This window comes from Hippoglossus hippoglossus, chromosome 21, assembly GCF_009819705.1.
Source record: "Hippoglossus hippoglossus isolate fHipHip1 chromosome 21, fHipHip1.pri, whole genome shotgun sequence".
In the NCBI taxonomy this organism is placed as follows: Eukaryota; Metazoa; Chordata; class Actinopteri; order Pleuronectiformes; family Pleuronectidae; genus Hippoglossus; species Hippoglossus hippoglossus.
Genome location: NC_047171.1, coordinates 3,552,854 through 3,574,094, shown reverse-complemented (window position 1 = coordinate 3,574,094; position 21,241 = coordinate 3,552,854). Strand labels below are relative to the sequence as shown.

The 21,241-nt window shown below is 43.4% G+C and overlaps 1 protein-coding gene across 4 annotated transcripts; it reads left to right on the top strand.

The window, feature by feature from the left end:
- The first annotated feature begins 882 nt into the window (after nucleotides 1-882).
- hibch (3-hydroxyisobutyryl-CoA hydrolase) lies at nucleotides 883-18,251 on the top strand. Of its 4 annotated transcripts, none has more exons than XM_034574700.1 (14): nucleotides 883-1,002; nucleotides 1,907-1,949; nucleotides 2,233-2,364; nucleotides 3,027-3,111; nucleotides 3,197-3,277; nucleotides 3,428-3,480; nucleotides 9,004-9,082; nucleotides 14,086-14,231; nucleotides 15,239-15,325; nucleotides 15,420-15,478; nucleotides 15,845-15,926; nucleotides 16,935-17,054; nucleotides 17,169-17,202; nucleotides 17,355-18,251. In XM_034574700.1, the coding sequence occupies exons 1-14, from the start codon at nucleotides 974-976 to the stop codon at nucleotides 17,468-17,470; spliced, it is 1,146 nt and encodes a 381-aa protein (XP_034430591.1). In that variant the 5' UTR covers nucleotides 883-973; the 3' UTR covers nucleotides 17,471-18,251. The 4 variants fall into 4 exon arrangements, 2 of the variants coding, with proteins under 2 accessions (XP_034430591.1, XP_034430589.1); XR_004612547.1 differs by lacking the exon at nucleotides 883-1,002 and having other exon boundaries at nucleotides 1,875-1,949; nucleotides 17,355-17,534; nucleotides 17,605-18,251; XR_004612546.1 differs by lacking the exon at nucleotides 883-1,002 and having other exon boundaries at nucleotides 1,875-1,949; nucleotides 17,355-17,542; nucleotides 17,605-18,251.
- Nucleotides 18,252-21,241: the final 2,990 nt, after the last annotated feature.

The following is a 21,241-nucleotide window of genomic DNA, read 5'->3' as shown; positions in this document are numbered from 1 at the left end:
GTCAATAACATACGTGGTGTAAAAAACCAGTGTGGTGGAGTAGAGATATAAAGTAGAATGTAATGGAAATACTCAAATGAGAGATCTGGTTCCTCACAGTCGCTGATTGTGCAGCAGTCAATTGTCTTAGTACTTTCAACAGAACACATACTGTTTGATATTACTACTACTACTTCTACTACTTCTACTACTACTACTACTACTACTACTACTTCTACTACTACTACTATTACTTCTACTACTACTACTACGTCTACTACTACTGCTACTACTTCTACTACTACTATTACTTCTACTACTACTACTACTACTACTACTACTACTACTACTACTACTTCTACTACTACTACTACTACATCTACTACTACTGCTACTACTATTACTACTACTACTTCTACTACTACTACTACTACTACTGCTACTACTACTACTACTTCTACTACTACTACTACTTCTACTACTGCTACTACTACTACTACTACTACTGCTACTACTACTACTACTACTAATAATAATAATAATAATAATAATAATAATAATAATAATTCATTCATGCAGCACTTTTAGCGATGCTCAAATACACTTTACAGTGGTTTAAAAGATAAAATGAAAACTAATTAGCAGAAGATAAAATAAATACAATAATAGCCTTTTTTCTTTCACTATTGATTATCTAAGGCCACGTGTTAAATGCAATTCAAATAAATATTTGTTTTCTTATTTTGGAAAAGAAGGAAATAATAAACAATTATTATGAATTGTCTGGTTCCACATTGTAAGAACACCAGGCACAGTACTCCTTCCCGACAATAGAGGGCAGTGTCGCACAAACACACCTCCTGGGCGTCATCCTCACTGACCAATCAGAGGCTGCTCGTGTCCTCTACCAGGAAGTGAAGTGGAGAGGGCAGTGGAGACGAGCTGTGTTTCCATCCAGCAGCTTCTGTGGACACGAGACCAGAGACAGACCATAATGTCTCTAACGCTGTTAACATCCTGCAGGTAGGAGCTGGAGGACATGTCTCTGACTCTGTCCCCAGGGACACGTAGTGGAGGAGACAGCTCGAGGGGCTGCACGCTCACTTCGGAGGAAACAACTTCTATGAACTATTTACTTCCTCTGCTCGGATCTCTGCTGTTTCACAGTTCAACGAGTTTGTCAACCTGATGAAGATGTGATGGATTTTATTATTAAGAAGTGAATTATGTTTGCAGAGGAGCAGAGTCTGAACTATTACTGTATGATTAACTCTATAGTGACTGGAAACTGAATAATATCCCTGAGGGGAGTTTTGAGATCATGAAAAACACAGACAGTTCTCCTCCCTCTCTCCACCTGTCCTCTCTCCTCCTCTCCTCCTGTCCTCTGTCCTCCTCTCTCTCTCCTCTGTCCTCCACCCTTTGTCCCTATGTCCACCTGTCATCTGTCCTCCTCTCTCTCTTCCTGTCATCTGTCCTCCTCTCTCTCTCTCTTCCTGTCATCTGTCCTCCTCTCTCTCTCCTCTGTCCTCCACCCTTTGTCCTTCTATCCTCTGTCCTCTTCCACCTGTCCTCCTCCCTCTGTCAACCTGTCATCTGTCCTCCACCCTTTGTCCTTCTATCCTCTGTCCTCCTCCCTCTCTCCTCCTGTCCTCTGTCCTCCACCCTTTGTCCCTCTGTCTTCCTGTCCACCTGTCCTCTGTCTTCCTACCACTCTCCTCCTGCCCTCTGCCCATTATCCTTCTCTCCTCTCTCCTCCTGTCCACCTGTCCTCCTCCCTCTCTCCTCCTGTCCACCTGTCCTCCTCCCTCTCTCCTCCTGTCCTCCTGTCCTCCTGTCCACCTGTCCTCCTGCCTCTGTCTCAGATGCTGTGTGTGCAGCCTGTACAGTCTCTAATGTTTGTCCCCTCCCTGTCTGTCTCCTCCAGACTGAGATCACTCTGCAGACTGCAGCGAATCCAGGGACACATGGTGAGTTCTTAATGCTCTAATGTATTTCCATCGTTCTGTCCAGTATTTAGAGAGAGATTAAAAGTAAACAAAAGGAACTCGATTTATTTGTTAAGCAGTTAAACGTGGAACCGGCTGATGTGTCTGACAAACCACAACAAGGAGCCACTGAGCTACAAATCAATGATTCACTCGGAGCTACATTAACGTCCTCATGATGCTCGGTGAAACTGCCTTTTGAAAACAGTCTATTGTAAATATCTCTACAGATGCGGTGTGTTGTGTGTTGTGTGTTTTCCATCAGATGTCCAGTCATGTGGAAGCAGACGTGTTGCTGGAGAAAGTGGGCCGAGCCGGTGTGATCACCTTGAACAGACCCAAAGTCCTGAACGCCCTGAACCTGCCCATGATCCGACAGATCTACCCTCAGCTCAAGGTGCGTGGAAAACCTGGTTCATGTAAACTTCAACTAGGCCAAAGGTCGAGGAGCGACGTGTGTCGGGTCATCGGTCACATCAGTGTGCTATGTGATCGCAAATGGCTTCTACTATCTCACCTACTTTCACACGGTCAAGGTGTCACTGAGATTGTTATTGGACAGATTTGACCATAAACCCTTTTACACAGTTTGACCCCAAACTGCTGCACTTATGTAACAGTTTATAGTTTAGCTGTAAAGTCGTGTTTAACAATAATTAGGTTTGATTGAGCTGGATAATAGAAGTCAGACAGATTTGATTAGAAGATGTTAATCCTTTCAAATATATTAAAATATCATGATTTACAGACATCAACAAAGGTTGACTCTAAATGAACATCAGCCCTGCAAAGTATGAGATGGTTTAAAACACTAGTTATGAGCCATGTTCAACCCAGAAGACCAAAACTTTCTGTACAATTAAAAACAATTAAGTATCATATTTGTGTTAATATTGATAAAATTGAATAGTTGTGTTTGTTTAAACTTTTGTTTTGAATGTCGTAACTAAAGATTATATGATACCTAACCTTGTTTTAGCTCAGCAACATACAAAATGAACATGTTCTGATTATGATGTCTTGTAAATATAGCTGCTTTATTTGTGTCTGTTTTTCTAGACGTGGGAGAATGACAATGACACTGACCTTGTCATAGTCAAAGGAGCCGGTGGGAAAGCTTTCTGCGCTGGGGGAGACATCAGAGGTACGAAGCAGCAGTGCAGGTTCAATCAATGGGAGGATTCGATGTGCATCATGACTAATAATGTCATTATCATATTATTTTCTAGCGGTCACAGAAGCGGGGAAGGTCGGTGACTCTCTTGCACAGGACTTTTTCCGGGAGGAATACATTCTCAACGATGCTATAGGTGAGCTTAATGAATTCAATGGCAATCTTTATAAATCTTATTTGTTCTCCACTGATATTCATTCACCTACAGTGACATTTCCAAACTGTCACATCTCTGCTATCAGTTTTCCTTCTTGTTTTTTTAACTCATATTATTTCATCTCCCAAGGATCCTGCAGAAAGACGTACATCGCCCTTATTGATGGAATAACCATGGGAGGGGTAAGTGCATTCATTATTAATATATGTATATTGCATGGAAAGGTTAACCTTGGACAGATTCGTGTTAGATATTGTTTTATTTTGTATCATAGATTTGTATTTCTCGACTCCCTAGGGCTTCACTGTTGAGCATGTCTCTATGGATGAGGTGTGATATAACACTTTGCCAGTAGGGGTCAGTACAGAGCTGTTTTCCACTGTTACCTGCTGCATGTTGCAAAGGTGGCCTCTGATTGGACAGAATGAGAAGTGACAAAGCACTGTTGCTGCCACTGGTTTTTCCCTCCAGCTGTCAGATCTGGAATATGAAGTAGTACCTCACCCATAGTGAGTGTGATGATGATGTGTGATTCAGGCAGAGCTGCACAAAGGCTCATTCATCAGGAGTGACACTCATTTCACTGTTGAACTCACCAGGTCGAAGAAGAAGAAGAAGTCTGTCGTTTGGATGAGTCGGTTCTTTTTCTTCCGTTGTGACCTTGACTTTGATTTTACCCATGATGTGTCACCAAGGTCGCACACAGCCACCAGTGTGGACCGGGTCATTACTCATTGTTTGTGTGTTTGTTTGTGTGTCAGTGTCCCTGTGGCAAAGAGATGTTTGAGGACCGGAATAGTTGCTCTCATTATAACGAACTGGCCATTACAGTTTGTTACAAACTTATAAGTTTACGATCTGTCTGTTGATCAGCTTTTTTTGGGGATTGTTGTGAAACGTTGAGGTAGATTTAGAAATAAATACGAAACACCCCGGTGATGTAACTGACGATGATGATGACAACTGTCGAACCTGGAATGCTGGGTTTCTGTCTTTTTGTTTTGAATCTTTATACTTTACACTTGTTTGGTGTTATTTTGGACGTGCTGTCAGGTCTTTGCACTGTTTGTCTGACTGTTTTCTTTACAGTACAGAGAACTAGGACTTTCACAAGATGGGCTGAAGATGGCAGCTTGTAAAATGACAGTAGTTGTGTATGGTTTTGTCCTTTTAGAGGTCAGAGTTGGAAGTGTGCGTTTCTAGTAACCAGACATTATTCTATCTCCATCAGATCTTCGGGGGAAATATCTGACTCCTTAGCTGCACTGTGTTGCTCAGCTACTGGCTAACGTTGTCTGTTTGCTGCTGGACAGGTTATGCACAGTGAGTTTGTCACTGTTTTTCTTCAATTTGTCAAATTGAACGTTTGTACCAAATTTAAAGACATTCCCTCAAGCTGATATTAAGATATCACGTTCAAGAAAAACATACTTTGTGAGGCCACCATGCCCTTGACCTTTGACCTTTGGCTGCCAAAATCAAGTGGTTCAATCCTTGAGTCCAAGTGAATGTTTGTGCCAAATGTAAAAGGATTCCTTGACGGCGTTCCAGAGATATCACCTTCACAAGGCTACCATGACCTTGACCTTCGACCACCAAAATCTAATTAGGCCTCCTTGTGTCCGAGTGATGACGATGTCAGCAAAGTGCTTGGTTGGATTTATGGCTCTGGGAACAGAGCGATGTGACGTCTACCTCCAGTATTTGTCACGTCGACTCAGTGACACTAAAGTTGACACAAACCATCCTCGGGCTGATTGCTGTTGCATGTGTGTGTGTCGTGGTGGAAAACAGGCGAGCTCTATATAAGGAGAAGTCAGAGAGGCACCAGAGTCTCTGCTGCCAGATCTGCAGTGAACTCAGGGCAGAACTCCCACGTAGAACCAGAACTCGTCTGAATGATAACAAACCAACAGGGAATCAAGACGTGTCATTAGCAGGTCAAAGAGACACACACACTCACACACACACACACACACAAACACACACCTCTTACATCACAGGAATCTCATCTCACGCACATTATTCATTGCTGCCCAAGTTTAAAATCCCTAGAATTAAGGCCTGTGCGTCGTTAATCCGTGTCTGTCGTGCTTTGCGTTTGAGCAGACGCTCTCTGTCGTCAGCATGTTTGGGATTGCTCTTCAGATTTTAAACATTGACATCGTGTCACGCTGACTGCTTGTAGGAGGGTCGTGGACATTTGTCTGGAGACTGTAATCTCTTCCTCTTGTTCGAACTGAAGTCTTTTATGTCCCGTGTCCACGTCACCTGATCAGAGGAGGAGGATTTCTCATTTTCAGAGCTTGCACGGTGCCTCTTGTGATGTAGAAAGTAACGCAACATATATGTTGTGCTTTTTCAAAAAGAGATGTCACTTCCTCCCTGAGCGTTCAAAGCTGTCATCCGTCACCTGTGAGTCTTCACACCCACTGAGAGGCTCATGCTCTCATGCACGGTACGTTTCTGACTTTGTAAAACCTCTGCTTTACCTGGAGAGCAGAGGTGTTGCACTGGAGAGATGCACACAGCTGTTCTACAATCCTCCTCATGGATTCCACCCCACCTGTTTTATCAGTATTTGTACAAGCCAGATATCCTAATGAGGCCTTCATGAACCGCTCCTTCATCAGCGTAAACTCTGGGTTATAAATTTTGTAAAGCATGAGCTATAAACATGCTCCTCTGTGCACTTTTTCACATTTCAATTGTTTACAGCAGGATCTGCAGACATGCTCTTATATGGTGCGTGGTGGTACCACACCAGCATGGAACAGTGTTCCACTACTTTTATGGAGAAACTCGGCTAATGTTGATGAAACGCTCCCTCGTTCCTCTGGGTGCATCCAACAAATTTTTCTCCTTCTCTTTCTTTCCTCAGCAAAATCTGCTTTTGCTCTTGTTTTCCAGTCGTGTTGTTTCTATGAGAGCTGGGCAATAAATCAATATATAGATATATATTCATAGATAGGTATAAGATATAATTATAATTATTCTAATATTATTGAAATCCACATCTTTAACACCACTCTATTTCATGCTCCCGGTTTTTTGGGATTGAAAATAACTATCTTTTGATTCCCTGCTCCCGTTTCTCACCAAACGTCTCCAGAGAGAAACTGAACCCAGTTTCCTTGCCCTGAGACCAAACTGCCAACGTTGACAAAGTGCAGTCGTGGAGTATTTCATCTCCTAAACTAACACAAGTCACAATCTGTGTCTGTTGTGTGCCTCTTTGTGTTGTGTGTCTCTGTCAAAGGCCTGTTTAGTCTCCAGTGGACAGATAGTGTTGGTTTGTCTCACGGCCTCAGGGCAGAGCCTGCAGCGCTCTGACTCTCCACACGTCTCCTTCACTCGTCCGTAAGAACAAGGTGACGACAGCTTGTTGTCTGTAATCACACACTCACTGATTGTCGGTTGGCAGTGATTCAGCCGCCGGCAGGCAGCTTTCTTTGTATTTGTATATATTTCTCCTATATTTCTTAAATTGGAATCCATATCTTCTGTGGACTTAAAGTGAATTCAAGTCAAGTCTCCCCCGTTCAGCGTGCCGAAGTGCCCTTGGGCAAGATTCTGAACCCCTGATGTCTGTGCCGGTAGTGTGTGTTTAATGTGTGTGATGAAGTGCTGCACATAGATGCACTGTGTGAAATGTGTGTGTTAAGTTAAGTTACTTCTCCAACTATCGCCGCCCGGACGCTACAATAAACCTTTATGTAACATAATTAAACACAGTTAAAATGTTGTATTAATACAGTTTGTTTTATTATTCATTTCCTCCTTTTAAGGCTCATGAGTTGATTAACTGCCCTGTTGCTCAGAATTAATAGTGATAAGGTTGTGAATGGTTCAGTGATAAGACTGGTGCAGGTGCCGTGGCTTTTAGCGTTCACTGTTTGCTCCACATGCAGAAGCTGTTAAAGACGCACACTCACTGTGTGTTCCCATGGTGGCAGTTGGTATCTACAGCTCTTATCTCTTTTCCCTCAGTGTGAAAATGTGACTCTCCTCAGCTCCAAAGCTGCGTTCAGACGTGCACTGAAGTCCAGATGTGTTCCTGTCATTTCCCCAGGGGGCGCTATAGTGCTCTGGACACTTTCAGGAACTCTGGAGGGATTTTCCCTACATGTGGCACAAATGATTCACTGAGACTCAAGGATGACTTGCATATATATTCTCTCCCCTCGCTTTTTTTTAAACCTTTGGACAGAGCCAGGCTAACCTTTCCCCCTTTCCTGTCTTTATGCTAAGCTAAGCTAATTGTCTGCTTATATTTTATATTCTTTAATATACTTTCCGTAATTTCCCGGTAAAGAAGTCTGGCAGCACAAGTTGCGAAACACTTACTGTCAAATTACAGTTGAAAAACCTTTAGTGAAAAATACAGATAGGCCTACAAATACATACATTCACCAATAGATGAATTTTTTGTATATTACATAGAATTCAATGAAATAATCCTGTAAAAAAACTATTTTCCCATTTTATCAATTTACATTACATTTATTTTATGGTTAATGGCTTTACTAACATTACTTTTTTAACATCTACTGTATATACGCTATACTTTATATACACTACTGTCTATGAGCTACACTATATACACTATACTGTATATACAGCTGCTCCCACTTGAAAGAGACAAGAGGAAACATCTTGGCTCGTGTACTATTGAGCTTCCAGCAGATTTACGATGACTCGAGACTCGACGTTGTCTCCGTGAATCAATAAACCTGAAATAGGAATTCATTAAAAGAAATGAATCACCAGCATCATCCTCTTCATGGGAATGAGAAGCCCTCTGGGTTTTACCTGCTTTCCTTCCACTGTCGTCAATCACCAGCAGTGGACGACATATTGGCTTCTCCTCTGAACTCACCACTGAATGACCCTGCTCCTCGGTATCGGTCTGACGCAGTTAGAACATCTTCCCCTGCGCCTGAACGATTTCTTTATTAATAAGAAATCATCAGACCTGATAATGAGGGTCTGTGGAGTAATGTGATTACACTCTGCTCTTGGATTACATCCACTTATCTTGAGCTCAAGCCATTTTGTGTGTCTTGTCTTTTTTCTTTGTCACTGTCTTCTTTTCATTTTTATCTTAAAGTCAATTTAATGGATTCCTTTGCTGCAGTTAGAGTTTGGTTCTTCTTGTCTCCTGCTGATTGGATAAAGGACAGTTGGGTTAATTCGTTAATGACTCTGCTAATTGATTGCTCATTAGAACTACATGGCCACTCACACCTGTCAGGCTTATACAATGCACTTGGTGTGTATCTACGTTGTGCGATACAAGTCCAGGATGTGTGCAAGGGGGATTTTGTTTCCATGGTAACCAGGTAATATAATCTGACACACATACACAGAGTTCTTACTGCGCTGGAAATGTCTTCTGGACAGTGCTGCTCGTTAGTCCTCAGCTCACACACACACACACACACACACACACACACACACACACACACACACACACACACACACACACACACACACACACACACACACACACACACACAAAACATTTTTCATCTCGAACTTTAGCTCAGTCTTTCTCTGCAGAGGTGACAGTTATTAATGATGTCTCCTTGCCCTGCCTGTCCTCCCTGTGTCCCCTGTCTGCACAGCTGGTTTCCTCTTCTATTCATCCTTGATTCATCCTTGCACTGATTTGGTTCCTAACCCTCGTTCTCCTCCACCTGCAGGGCGTGGGTCTGTCGGTCCACGGACGTTTTCGAGTGGCCACCGAGAAGACGCTGTTTGCCATGCCGGAGACTGCCATCGGTAAGACTGTCCTGAGACACAAGGTCTGTCAGGTTGCTGAGTTGTGTTCAGTACGTGATGCGATGGAAAACCTCCGTCCTGACAATCATAGATGTGAGAGATTGACTGCTTGTAAAGTTAATATCAAAAGAGGCAACAAATTAGTGTGGTGTCAGGAAACGTCAATAAACAGGATCAGACATAGCAGTGGTTGTGTTCTACCCTCATCATGAAGAGCCTCATATTCTCTGTTCACCACAGAACAGTCTCTCGCCTGCTGACTCCAGCTGTGCGGCCATCCTTTCTCATTATTGACAGCAGGATTTTCTCAATTCCCAAAATACACGTTTCCTCAATTCTTTCACTTTCCTTGCACTTTAAAGGTAGAAAGGAAACGGTTCATTTCAGTTGAACTTGTACATCTCTGAGACACTTTGCCCTATTTTCACTTTGAATTCAGCCACTTCATCAAAACCCCACTTTGATCCTTTCACAACGAACCTCATATCCGACTGTGTTTCATATTGTAGAAAAGTTTAAATCCTAAAATAAAAAAAAACATGAATAATTACACAGACCTTCAAACTTACGAACTTTGCATTATCTAAGAGCACTTAGCAAAAATAAGAGCAGTGTAATATATAATAATAAGTAATAATAAATAAACGTATTATCCTACATAAGGAGTTTATTTTGGTGGTTTACTGTCTTAGTCGGTTCCTGGAGTGTAAGCAGCCACTGGCAGGATGCTAAGCTCGAGCTAGATAGCTCTTTAGCTAATTGACTCCTGTAGACAGATGGACGACTCCTGAGGCGCTGAGGAGATTAGTAACAAATCTCTTACAACTAACAAATTGCTGCTGACATTTTAACATAAACTAGTCTGTGGTCACTTAAGTCCAGATGGCTCATCACTGGTCTTTTACTACGTATGAATGTGAGTTTACACAAGATATTAGGAGAAGAATGGCAGCAAGTGCAGCGAGTGTCCTCAGTGTGTTGACCTCTTACAAAAACATCCCCTCAACCGACAGATGTTATTATAGTTCAGTTGATAAGGTAAAACAGTGAGTGTCTGACCCGTGCACAGACTATAACCTTCCTGCTGATGTGCTGTGCTGTGCTCTGCTATCTGGATGGAGATTGTGTTGTCAGCGGACAGGAAATGACTGTAACAGAAAGCCAAAGGCAAGACGTGCTCGTTGATGTGGTCTGATAGATGTGTGGGATTTTCTCAAAGGCACGGCCACAATGAAGAGTGGGAGGAAATGGGACGATAATTCAATTGCATGGGCTGAGGACTGACTATATGAGGAGATTGGTGGACAGTATGTGTGTATTCAGGGTCTCAGTCTAACAAAAGACATCCAGTGTCTCTCGTTTTAGTATTATTGCTGAAACTAGACTCTCCTGGTGTCTGTCCAACTCTCCAGTGTCTTTGGCAGGAGGGACAGGAATCTTGTCTAATCCTCCTCTGAGCTGCTGTGGTCATAACACATTGTCACTATTGTTGTTCCTCGACTCCCAGGCCTCTGCACCAGCCGCTATCAGCACCTCGTCTCTGCAATCGCTAACCTGCTCTTCACGTTGCACCGTTAGCAGATCGCAGCCGCTTCAAGACCCTCTCTGCTTATTTTAGCTTTGATCCCGGAGTGGGATCTTTTCAAGAGCCTCTCCTATGTGCTGAGTTTCCTCTCAGCTGCAGTCACACTGTGGAATCTGGCTTTTTCCACTGAAGTAGGTCAATATGGTGCAGGAGGGGTTTCGAGTGCTGGAACTGTCTTGACATTTTAAGTTAAGTTAAACAAATTCCAGTGTAGCAGAATAACATTCTCGCTTTATTTTTAAAACTCTTCAGACCTCTGCTGGTCAGGACTGTGCTGTTTCTGGTTGATGGTCGTCGTTTCTTCAGTTTTATTAGTTTTAAAGCCATTGTCCACGACCTGGATGTAGCTCTCAGGAACCTAATCTGGTTATCAGACCTGTCTCCAGGTGGACAGAAGGTGGCGCTATGCTTAAATGATGCGGGGCAACTAAACAGAAGAGGGAGGTATAAGTTAATTAAGCAAGAGATACCAGTGTTCACAGATCAAACCACATTAGAAGAGTTCATGTAACGGGGCTGAAATAACATGGTGGATGCATCATTAAGTCCCAGGCCTGATTGCAGAGGAAGTTTGAAGTATGCAGCTGTGTCCTAATTACACGAAGATGCATCGACATCCTTTCACATTAACATAATAAAGAAAAGAAAGAGTTTAATGTAATAGCTTTTCCCAGTGTCCTCGTTATCAGGGGTGTGAGTAATTCAAGTGCATGTTCTCCTTCGTTCTGGGGTCGTTGGCTGGTGGGAAGCCAGTGAGGGTTCTCAACTTGCTGCAGTAGTTAGGTGGGGTTCCAGCTCAGTCGTGGGTATGTGTGTGACACACCAGCAGCAAAGCACATCAGTGATAAAGAAGCAGCTGTGTCACAGACGTAGCACTTGGCTGTCGACACGTTCCGTGGGCCAGGTTGAGAGTTAACTATGATGAGGAGCACGGATCATAGGGCAGGGGACACTTCTAATCAGTAGAACATGAGGAAAATACAAATTTTGCGTCATCAAGCACATTTATTATCTACACTGCTTATCCTGTGAGGGTCCTGGTGGAGCTGACATCGAGAGACAGAGCTCACCCGGCACAGGTCGCCCATGTGTCACAGGGTAAACTAACAGTGACAAACAACCATTCACTCTCACATCCACACCTCGGGTTAATTTAGAGACTCCTATTAACCTAAACCTCAGAAATTCTTAAATGACCATAGGTTCAATAAAACTAGTCAGAAATGTAATAAAAAGGTAAAGTAGTAAAGTGTCAAACCCATTAAAGGCCTGTATTGAACAGTTTTAACTGTTGCCCTCAGAACCTTTACTGACATGTTCTCTGTGTCACAATGGAAGAGACGTCATCCTTTGTTCCTCTCTGGCTTTCATCACAATATCAGCCCCTCCACGGCCATTACGAGGGTCCTGGGCATCATTTATTAATGGTCTTCCACCCCCCCCACCCCCCCCCCCCCCCCCCACCCCCCCCACCACTCAACAGCACTTTAACTATCACCCTTCACACGCAGGACCAAAGACGAGTGAGACAGCCTCTGACGAAGGGTGCAAATGTGTGGCACAATTATTAAATTATTTAAGACTTTATTACAGATCGAAAAAAAAATTTCTTATCGTCACCAATTTAAATGAAAAGAACAAAACCAACAAAGACATTTTCCTTATTCCTCTGTACTGTAACGCCCCTATGTTCTCCAAAAACTATTAAACACATACAAATAAGCCACACTGCTCCTTTACTTACACACACACACACACACACACACACACACACACACACACACACACACACACACACACACACACACACACACACACACACACACACAAACTGTCCTGCTGCTGTAAATACTCACTGGACAGCACATGTGTATAATAATCCCGCAGCTGGAAACAGTTCACAACAAATGGCTCAGTTTCCTCCGGGTTGAGAAACACATGCAGTCCAAATCTTTTAGGAAATAACTGAGCTGTTCGTGAAAAATAAAACTTTACATCTGTGGCCTGTTTTTTAAAGATTCACATCTCCTGTAAGAACCAATGGGTTTCGAGCTGAGCGCCACAGACAAGAGTGGGGAAGAGGGAAAGTTTGGTGAGACAGACTAATTAACTGTTGGTCTTTTAATGTGATTTAGTTAATAATAAGAAAAAAGCAGAATAATACCAGACTTTATTTCCCCTTTAGAAGAAGTGCAGTTACTCCCTCAGGGTCATTACTATGTGCAGGATTCTTGCGAAGCACAAAACGTCACAGTTACAAAAGCTCTGACGTTGAGAATAGTTACTCACTTCATATCCATCATATTCCAGCTGCAGCCATCACTCAAGTGATGGACTGATAAATGGACAAAAGCTTAAATCAAACCATTCAATTTTTTTTCTTGCAGCTTTATAACGAAATCACAAAAGTAATCCGCAGAAGAATCAATACATGATGTAAAGAAAATAATTGGTAGTTGCAGCCCTGAAACTACACACACACACACACACACACACACACACACACACACACACACACACACACACACACACACACACACACACACACACACCCGCTCATCTCTCTCACTCACATACTAACACACTCGCCCCAACCTCCCACACGCATCAACATTAACCCCCCCCCCCCCCCGGCGTGGCAGGATTACCAGATTTAACCCGGCCCTGCTGTAGCATTTTGAACGGCTGCCATAATCTGACACATTTATGATATTACGTTTTCAGCCCTGAATCAGGTCAACTCATCTAATCCCCCCCCCTCTACCTCCCTCTCTCTCTCTCTCCCCTTCCCTCTCTCTCTGCTGTTCAATGCCCCCCCCCCCCCCACCAAAGCTGTCAGAAAACCAACTGTGACCCCGTGGAATCTCATTTCCTGTCCGAACCACAGGAATCAAATTGAAACATTATTGATGATGCACGTGAACTGTGTTCAGATTAGGGCTGTGGATTATAATGTGTGTGTGTGTGTGTGTGTGTGTCTGTTACTGGTGTGTGAGCGATCGTTTGTTCTGTTAATGGTCATAATTAATGATCTCAGTGTGTAAATCACCTGTGGATGAGAAGGGAAGATATTTGGTGAAGGTGGTGGTTCTATTTTAATACTTAATACTATAATGCACTACTTTAAATGATGTGTTTTAAAGCTCCACCAATTAGTTGTTTGATTAATTAGTCCCTAAAATGAAAGTTAATCTGTAACTATTCTGATAATTGATTAATTGTTTAAGTTCAAATATGCTTTTCCTTGTCTCACACAAAGTTAGATTGAATATTGTTGGCTCTCATCTCACTTTAAGGAAACCCTTTCAGCTTTAAGTTGCTGTCACATCGTTGGAGTTTTTGAGGTGAACGGTAACAAACGGGTTGAAACTGGACAGAAATATGTTTCAAAGCAGAACTTTCTGTTTTTCTTCGACAGGGCTTTTCCCCGACGTGGGAGGTGGTTACTTTCTGCCGAGGCTCCAGGGCCGATTGGGTCTGTTTCTGGCTTTGACGGGTTTCCGCCTCAAGGGACGTGATGTGCACAAAGCCGGAGTGGCCACTCACTTTGTTGAGTCTAAGAAGGTAAAGAAGCTCCACTTCAACTTCAGCTTTATTCCTATAACACTTTAAACACAACACTGTTGATCCAAAGTGCTTTACAACATGTCATATCACTACCATCACCAATAACAATAAACAACAACAACAACAACAACACAACATTCAGGGCACGTTGAAAGGCTAATGAATACAGAAGTGTTTTCAGGTGATGGGAGGGGGAGAGTTCCAGAGTCTTGGGGCAGCGATGGAGAAAACCCCTGTCCTCACAACACTTAGTTCTTGATCTTGGGACAGACAGCAGTCTCTGGACAGAGGATCTCAATGTGTTGACAGTGTTGTATGGGGACAGGAGACAAAACAGAGGAAAACGTAGACAGGAGACAAAATATTGTATCCAGTACATTTGACTGTTCATTATCTAAACCTGCCAGCAGCTCCGGCCCAGTCGGGGTGTGAGTGATGCTGCAGGGAGGTTAAAGGTTGAGGTTAAAGCTCTGCACTGGAAACCTGTGTGCTGAGTCACTGGGTGTCTCACTCTTACTTAGACGTGCCAACACACACACACACACACACACACACACACACACACACACACACACACACACACACACACACACACACACACACACACACACACACACTCACACACACAGGTTGTGTTTCTCTGGCTTGACGTCAAAACCGTGGGTGGCCGAGCTTTTTTAAGACCATAACCTTGAATTTCAGGACGTACCAGCAGTGAGCTGGATCTACTTTATTTAGCAAAGTTTGAAGGTTGAAACTTCTCCCTTCAGATTAATAGTAACAAGCTGAATTCTATTACAGAAATAGATTAACTAAAGCAGAGTGACTGTACTTTTTAAAGGTGTGTTTTGAGTGAAAGCTCTTGCATCCAATCCAAACATGGGGCTATTTTTAAAAGGATAAACTGAATCCAGTTGAGAGTCTCGTAGGATCAACACACAGACACAGGATGAAAGCGTTTCTGTGGCTCCTGTTCATCTCTACCTTCAATCCTGCCTCACTAGATCCCTGAGCTGGAGAAGGAGCTGGTGGACTTGAAGTCTCCTTCTGCTGAAGACATCAGCCGAGTGCTGGACACCTACCAGAACCAGGTCAGAGTCTTCACACACTTTATAACCTGAAGACTGAGGTGGAATTGAAAATACCCAGAACAGAAAATAATCATTTTTCTCTCTCTCTCCACAGAGTCGTCTGGATTCTGAGAAGCCTTTTGTTCTGCACAAACACATCTCTGATATTGACCGGTAGGAATAGAATCTCACAACAAGGGGATATTATATATTTATGTTAAGTCCATACATCCCAAGATTGATTGATTTCCCACAGAGAACTTCATTACATCTGGCACAAACATTCACTGGGACTCAAAAATCCCATCACCTTCGCTGATGGGATTTTTTGGATGACACTCGAGCTCTGTGGCTCAGAGGAATACGGATATATCAGGTTTCTAGTACGCGAAGAAAACTCACTAGCAAAACATTTGTGCTTTCAAGTTGGACTTGAAAAGCACTCTACCCAGATAGCTGGTGAAAGTTTGGGAAATAGATTTTTACAGTGAGGTAACCTGCTGAAGATCTAAATCCATGTCTGTGTGTTTCTCCCTTAAGGCTGTTCAGCTCCGGCAGTGTGGAGGGAATAATACAGAATCTGAAGGCAGACGGTTCTGAGTTTGCTAAGAAACAGGCTGAGGTATGTTCCTGACCTGCAGCTTCATCTCAATCACTCACATCAATCTGTTTTTCTCCAGCTAGAATAAATGTACGGAAATCTGTCAGAGGCTTGATAATAAGGTGTATGTTTCTGTCATCAGACTATTTTAAAGCACTGATAAAGAACTGCTGCACCCCTGCACAGAGCCTCTCTGCAGGAGACCCCCCGCTGACAGTGCTGGGATGTAGCCAGGGCATTATTTGGGTTTAGTAGTATATATTCGTAATTGGTAGTTACCTCGGGCTAAGCACTTAATGGGGTTAGTCTGTAGTCTCGTGCCTTGTTGGCGGGACCAGAATCCCTCCTGACACATTTCCTCTGTGGCCTCGTTCCATAAATGTTCCTCAATGAAACTACAGTCGACTTTATTCATAGACGAGTCTCTTCTATCTGATTTACTCTTCACGTCATTCACAGCAGAGTCAGAGCCGGTGAGATCAACCCTGAGCACAAGCAGGGAACAAGCGTATGAAAACAGTGCATGTCTCCGATAGGGCCCCCCCCCCCCCCCCCCCCCCCCATCCTACCCCCCCCCCCCCCCCCCCCCCCCCCCCCCCCCCCCCTCTCCTTATTGTTTCACGACTGATCACTCAGAGGTCCCTCCAGGGTTTTAAACCTGTTAGTAAGATTCTCTAATGACTGATCATTGTTTATTATTTCATTTGTAACACTTGAAGAAGAGTTGATATTAAATAACACATTTAAAGCTCAACACATAGTCCCTTTCCAGGATCCTTTCAAACCGTGAAGATCCGAATTGAAGCCAAATGGGATCAGCTCAGCCATTCAATATTTATTATAAACCCACTGCTACGAGACCACAGACTCACAGTCCTGCCCTCAGTATTAACAATGCACAACCGCGTCTGTGCTTATTATTCTTCTGTGATACTTTTTGCAGTTAAATCCTCTAAAAGCAAATTCAGCAGTCGATCACAGTTTCTCTGTTCAAAGTCTCAAGTCACTTAAACGCGTCTCCTCCTCCAGACTTTGGCCAAAATGTCTCCCACTTCCCTGAAGCTCACCTTCAGGCAGCTGCAGGAGGGCGCCTCTCTGAGCCTGCGGGACGTGCTGGTGATGGAGTATCGACTGGGCCAGGCCTGCATGGTAAACACAACTAACTCCACTATCTTACTCATCCATGGCAGCTGTTTGACACAAGATTTGACTTAACATGTTAGAGTTTAATCACACGGTTGACTGGTCTCTGTTGTTCTGCAGAGGGGCTGTGACTTCTATGAGGGTGTCAGAGCTGGTAAGTGCACGACCAAAGAGGAATGAGGTGGACGTTGGGTGTGAATTTCAGTTTTCTATAGGAAAAAACAATAAATAACTAAAGAGCAACAATCAAAACGTGCAACGCTCATCGTCTGTGTCTCTGTGTCGTGATGTTCTGCATGTGTCCAGTGCTCGTCGACAAGGACCAGAGTCCCAAGTGGAGCCCGTCGACGCTGGAGGAGGTGTCTGAGCAGAGCGTCGAGCAGTGCTTCTCCTCGCTGGGAGAGAAGGATCTGACTTTCTGATGGCCCGTCAGCCAGCAGCTGTTTCCCGTCTCCGAACACACACACACACACACACACACACACACACACACACACACACACACACACACACACACACACACACACACACACACACACACACACACACACACACTCACACACACCACTAAGCCTTGTTTTAACAACTGCTTCCTGTCCCCACATCCCTGTATGGCCATGTGAGAGGACTCTACTACTGAGCATGGGAGAGTCTGTTATTTTAGGAGTGTACACACATAGATCTGCAGTGGTTCACCTCTCTACCTTTTTAAATATAGGTGACATTTAACAGAAAACCTCACACAGGCTTTTCCTCTGCGGCTGAGGAAGAGGAGGTCTGACTCATGCTCAAGGCCAGAAATGGGAGATGAAAGTATGAGAGGTAGCTACACCAAGACACCGTGTGTGTGTCCTGCACACTGTGAGAAACACTGAGTGTTGCTCTGCAGTGGAAGTGGAGTCTTTTCTACAGACGCTGTGGAGCAGTGACTCTATCTGCTGCAGCCGAGCAGCAGCGTTGCATTACCACGAGGACACAGGCAGGAAAAGGGATCTGACCACTGAGTGCTTCAGGACATTTCCTGTGGGTGTTGGTTGATGTGACACAGATCAGTATCATCTGTGTTTCTGCAGAAAGGCCGCTGACTCTCATATAGACAAACGTATTGTCTCTATTTCACTAGTTTTCCTCATTTTACAGTATTTTCTTTGTAGTGGTGCCTGTTTTTATAAAACGTCAATAAAAAGGCTCATCTCTCCCAAATCAGACCCAAGCTTTGTTTGTTCTGAATGCATTTACATCATTGTTCCACTGCGTTGTAGAAAACAAATGTACGTGATGTAGTGTTTTATGTCACTGAGCACATCTTCTGATACACAGCTTCTGAAGCAGGAATCAAATCACCTCCCAAACATGAGTTTTTAATTTGCTGCATTATTTATGAGACGCCCAGCGCAGAGACAGAGATGAGACATTCATACTGTTAATGGAACCGTAGTGTTGAGTTACTGGTGAGTGCGGGAGCTGCTTGTAGAGCCTGTGTTTAAAACAACTCCAGTTATAGAGGGCAGTATATATATATATTTTTTATAACCTCCTAAAGTATTCTTGTTCAACAATGAGTGCGTTCGTTATCGGTGTGGAAGCTGCTGCTCAGATATGAAGTCCAGGCACAAAGTAAACACGTCCACTTCAACTGCATGTGGGGTTGAGACCCCTCGGTCGTACTGGGAGGACGTGCTGCAGGTTTAATGGTTTCAAGAGGAGCGCTGAGTTTTGTCAGTGAGTGATTATGAAGAAGAATTAAAACTCATAATATCTCATGTCACACTCTCTTGTTTCAGTGGTCAAGTGCCACACACAGTCTACATGCTCCTCAGGCCTCCACAGCGCCACCTTCAGAGCGGATGACCCCCCCCCCCCCCCACATACTTTACACAATAAACAGCCGTAAACACTGAGAACGGTCTGTGTGTTTTTTGTGGCATCACAGATGAGCCTCCGTGTTTCATGGCAAATATTTACTCTTCAAACAAAACGCTGGCCAACTGTTATTTCTCCGGTTTGCTGCTGAACTTTAAACCTCAGGATCATGTTTACGTCACTGGAGATGTTTGAATTTCAACTTTACAAGGACAATACTCCAGAAGTATTAAGTAAAAATGAAATGTCTCAGTAACAATAGAAGGCATAGATAAGTTTTATTGGCATCTTCAGTTTTTACACTTGGTACCGTTTGCATGTTAAATGAATATTGTAATGTGGGAATACGCACTCACACTTTATAGTCACAGCCTGACAGGTTCATTTACCACTTTCAGTCAGCTCATGTTTTCTTTGCTTCCTGTCGTGGGCCGTGCGTCACTGGATCAGGTGATTCATCTCTGCTCTTACTCTCTCTTAACTTAATCAAGATGCTGAACAAATGAATAGTTCTTGTGTCTGAAACTTACACTGAGGTCAGTTGCTTGCTTGACTTCATCAAGACTTGTAGTGCAGGGAATCCACTGGAAATCAAAGAACCTTAAAGCGACACATTTAAACTGGGGCTGCAACCGTGATGAAGATCTGACATTCATCTGCAGGTGTCAGATCTGAACATACAAAGAGGTGTGTTCTGGATCGCTGGTCAACAAAATAATTGACAGATGAACTAAGTGTGTGTGTGTCTATAGTTATGAGGGCAAATTTGGTTCAATACCATCATTGTGAGGACATTTTTGGCTGGTCCTCACAAATTAAATTGGCTTTTTGAGGGTAACGACTTGGTTTAAGGGTCAGAATTAGGTTTAGGGTTAGGGTTAGGCATTTAGTTGTGATGGTTAAGGTTAGGGGAGGCTAGGGAAGGCATTATGTCAATGAGTGTCCTCACAACTAGAGAGAGACGTGTGTGTGTGAGTGACCAGCAGCATCTCCCTTCTCTATCCAAACAGCTGCTGGTATAAATGTTTTTGAATGAAACTACAGATGAGAGTTTTCAAGAGGAAGCATCGTCAGCAGGAAGACACGGGTGTTAGAATGAAGACAGGTTCACACTGGGTCTGAATCCAGACTCTTTGCAGTGGAGACACAGATCTGATCAGTTCAATGGCCGAACGTTTGTGAACTGATAAAGACAGATGATACCACAGTTTGTAAAAAAAACAAAAAAATAAGTTCTCACACAGGAAATGAAACATTTCTGACCCGTAACATCTGACATCAGCAGAGTCAGAACACTGATTGTGATGAATGAGTTCAAATCAACATTATCAATAAATGAAGAGATCAATCTCCGACCGACTTTTCTTTTCACGCTGCAGTCCGATCTGTCTCGTGTTGTTCAAACCAGCCTTTTCCACGTGATAGATCCAAACGTTCACGACAGTGAGATCAGCCTTCGTCGTTTCATTCCAACGCAACAAATGGCATCCGATTAAGATTTAGGAATATGGCATATGGACAACAGTGTCGTCTTTAATCTGTGCTGCTCTCACAACATGTTTGGGACGAGCCCAGGAATTAATCTGTCGATACAGATTAGTGCAAGTTCTGTTTCGCTTGTTCACTTTTTCAGTGATGGGATTGAGGAACCTTCAGATCAACCATCTCTGAAACACCACGGCTTGTTAAACTGTAGATTTTAAATCATATAAAGCTCCTGATTTATTCAGTGATGCTGCTCCACACTGAATCAGCCTCTGTTTGACTCTCATTTATCAGTACTGACTAGTTTCATGTTACTGTTATTAGAGAAGGCAAGTGGTGACAATTACCTGCCACTGTTTTATGGCTTATTAGCTTGTGTGGGAGGATTCTCACTGGTTCCTCCTGCTGCTGTGCTGGATCTTTACAGCTACTTTATAATGATTGTAACAACGGTCAGAGCTGATGTCTCAGCAAACAGCTGGGGGAACTATGGGTAAATCCCACTGACATCACTTACATATTTCTCTTCCAAGGCCTCGGTCGGTGCCTTCACTGTCCCTCGGTCCAGTGAAGACCAGACCTCTGCTAACACGGGTCGGGCTCATATTCACATTCATTAAGGACGTTGGTGGTTATGAACTATTCCAAATGAATCTACTCTGTCCCGTGGTGTGTGTTGTTCTGTTGTACAGCAGCACCACAAGGAAATGTAGATCAGATTATTTGTGCTGTGGCCCTCTGGAGGGCGGGTGGCAGTATGTCTGGGTTAGGCGTCGTACATCATCACAGCGTTGACACATTACAACATTTTAGCAGAAACCCTGGAGTTGCTTGTTTTGTTTAAA

What these genes read in the sequence shown, in the direction of transcription:
- hibch (XM_034574698.1), top strand. Translation starts at nt 1,875, where the DNA reads ATGTTTGTCCCCTCCCTGTCTGTCTCCTCCAGACTGAGATCACTCTGC. An exon ending in CGCTGGGGGAGACATCAGAG is followed by an intron (nt 3,112 to 3,196) that starts GTACGAAGCAGC and finishes ATTATTTTCTAG; the next exon opens with CGGTCACAGAAGCGGGGAAG. An exon ending in CACATCTCTGATATTGACCG is followed by an intron (nt 15,479 to 15,844) that starts GTAGGAATAGAA and finishes TTCTCCCTTAAG; the next exon opens with GCTGTTCAGCTCCGGCAGTG.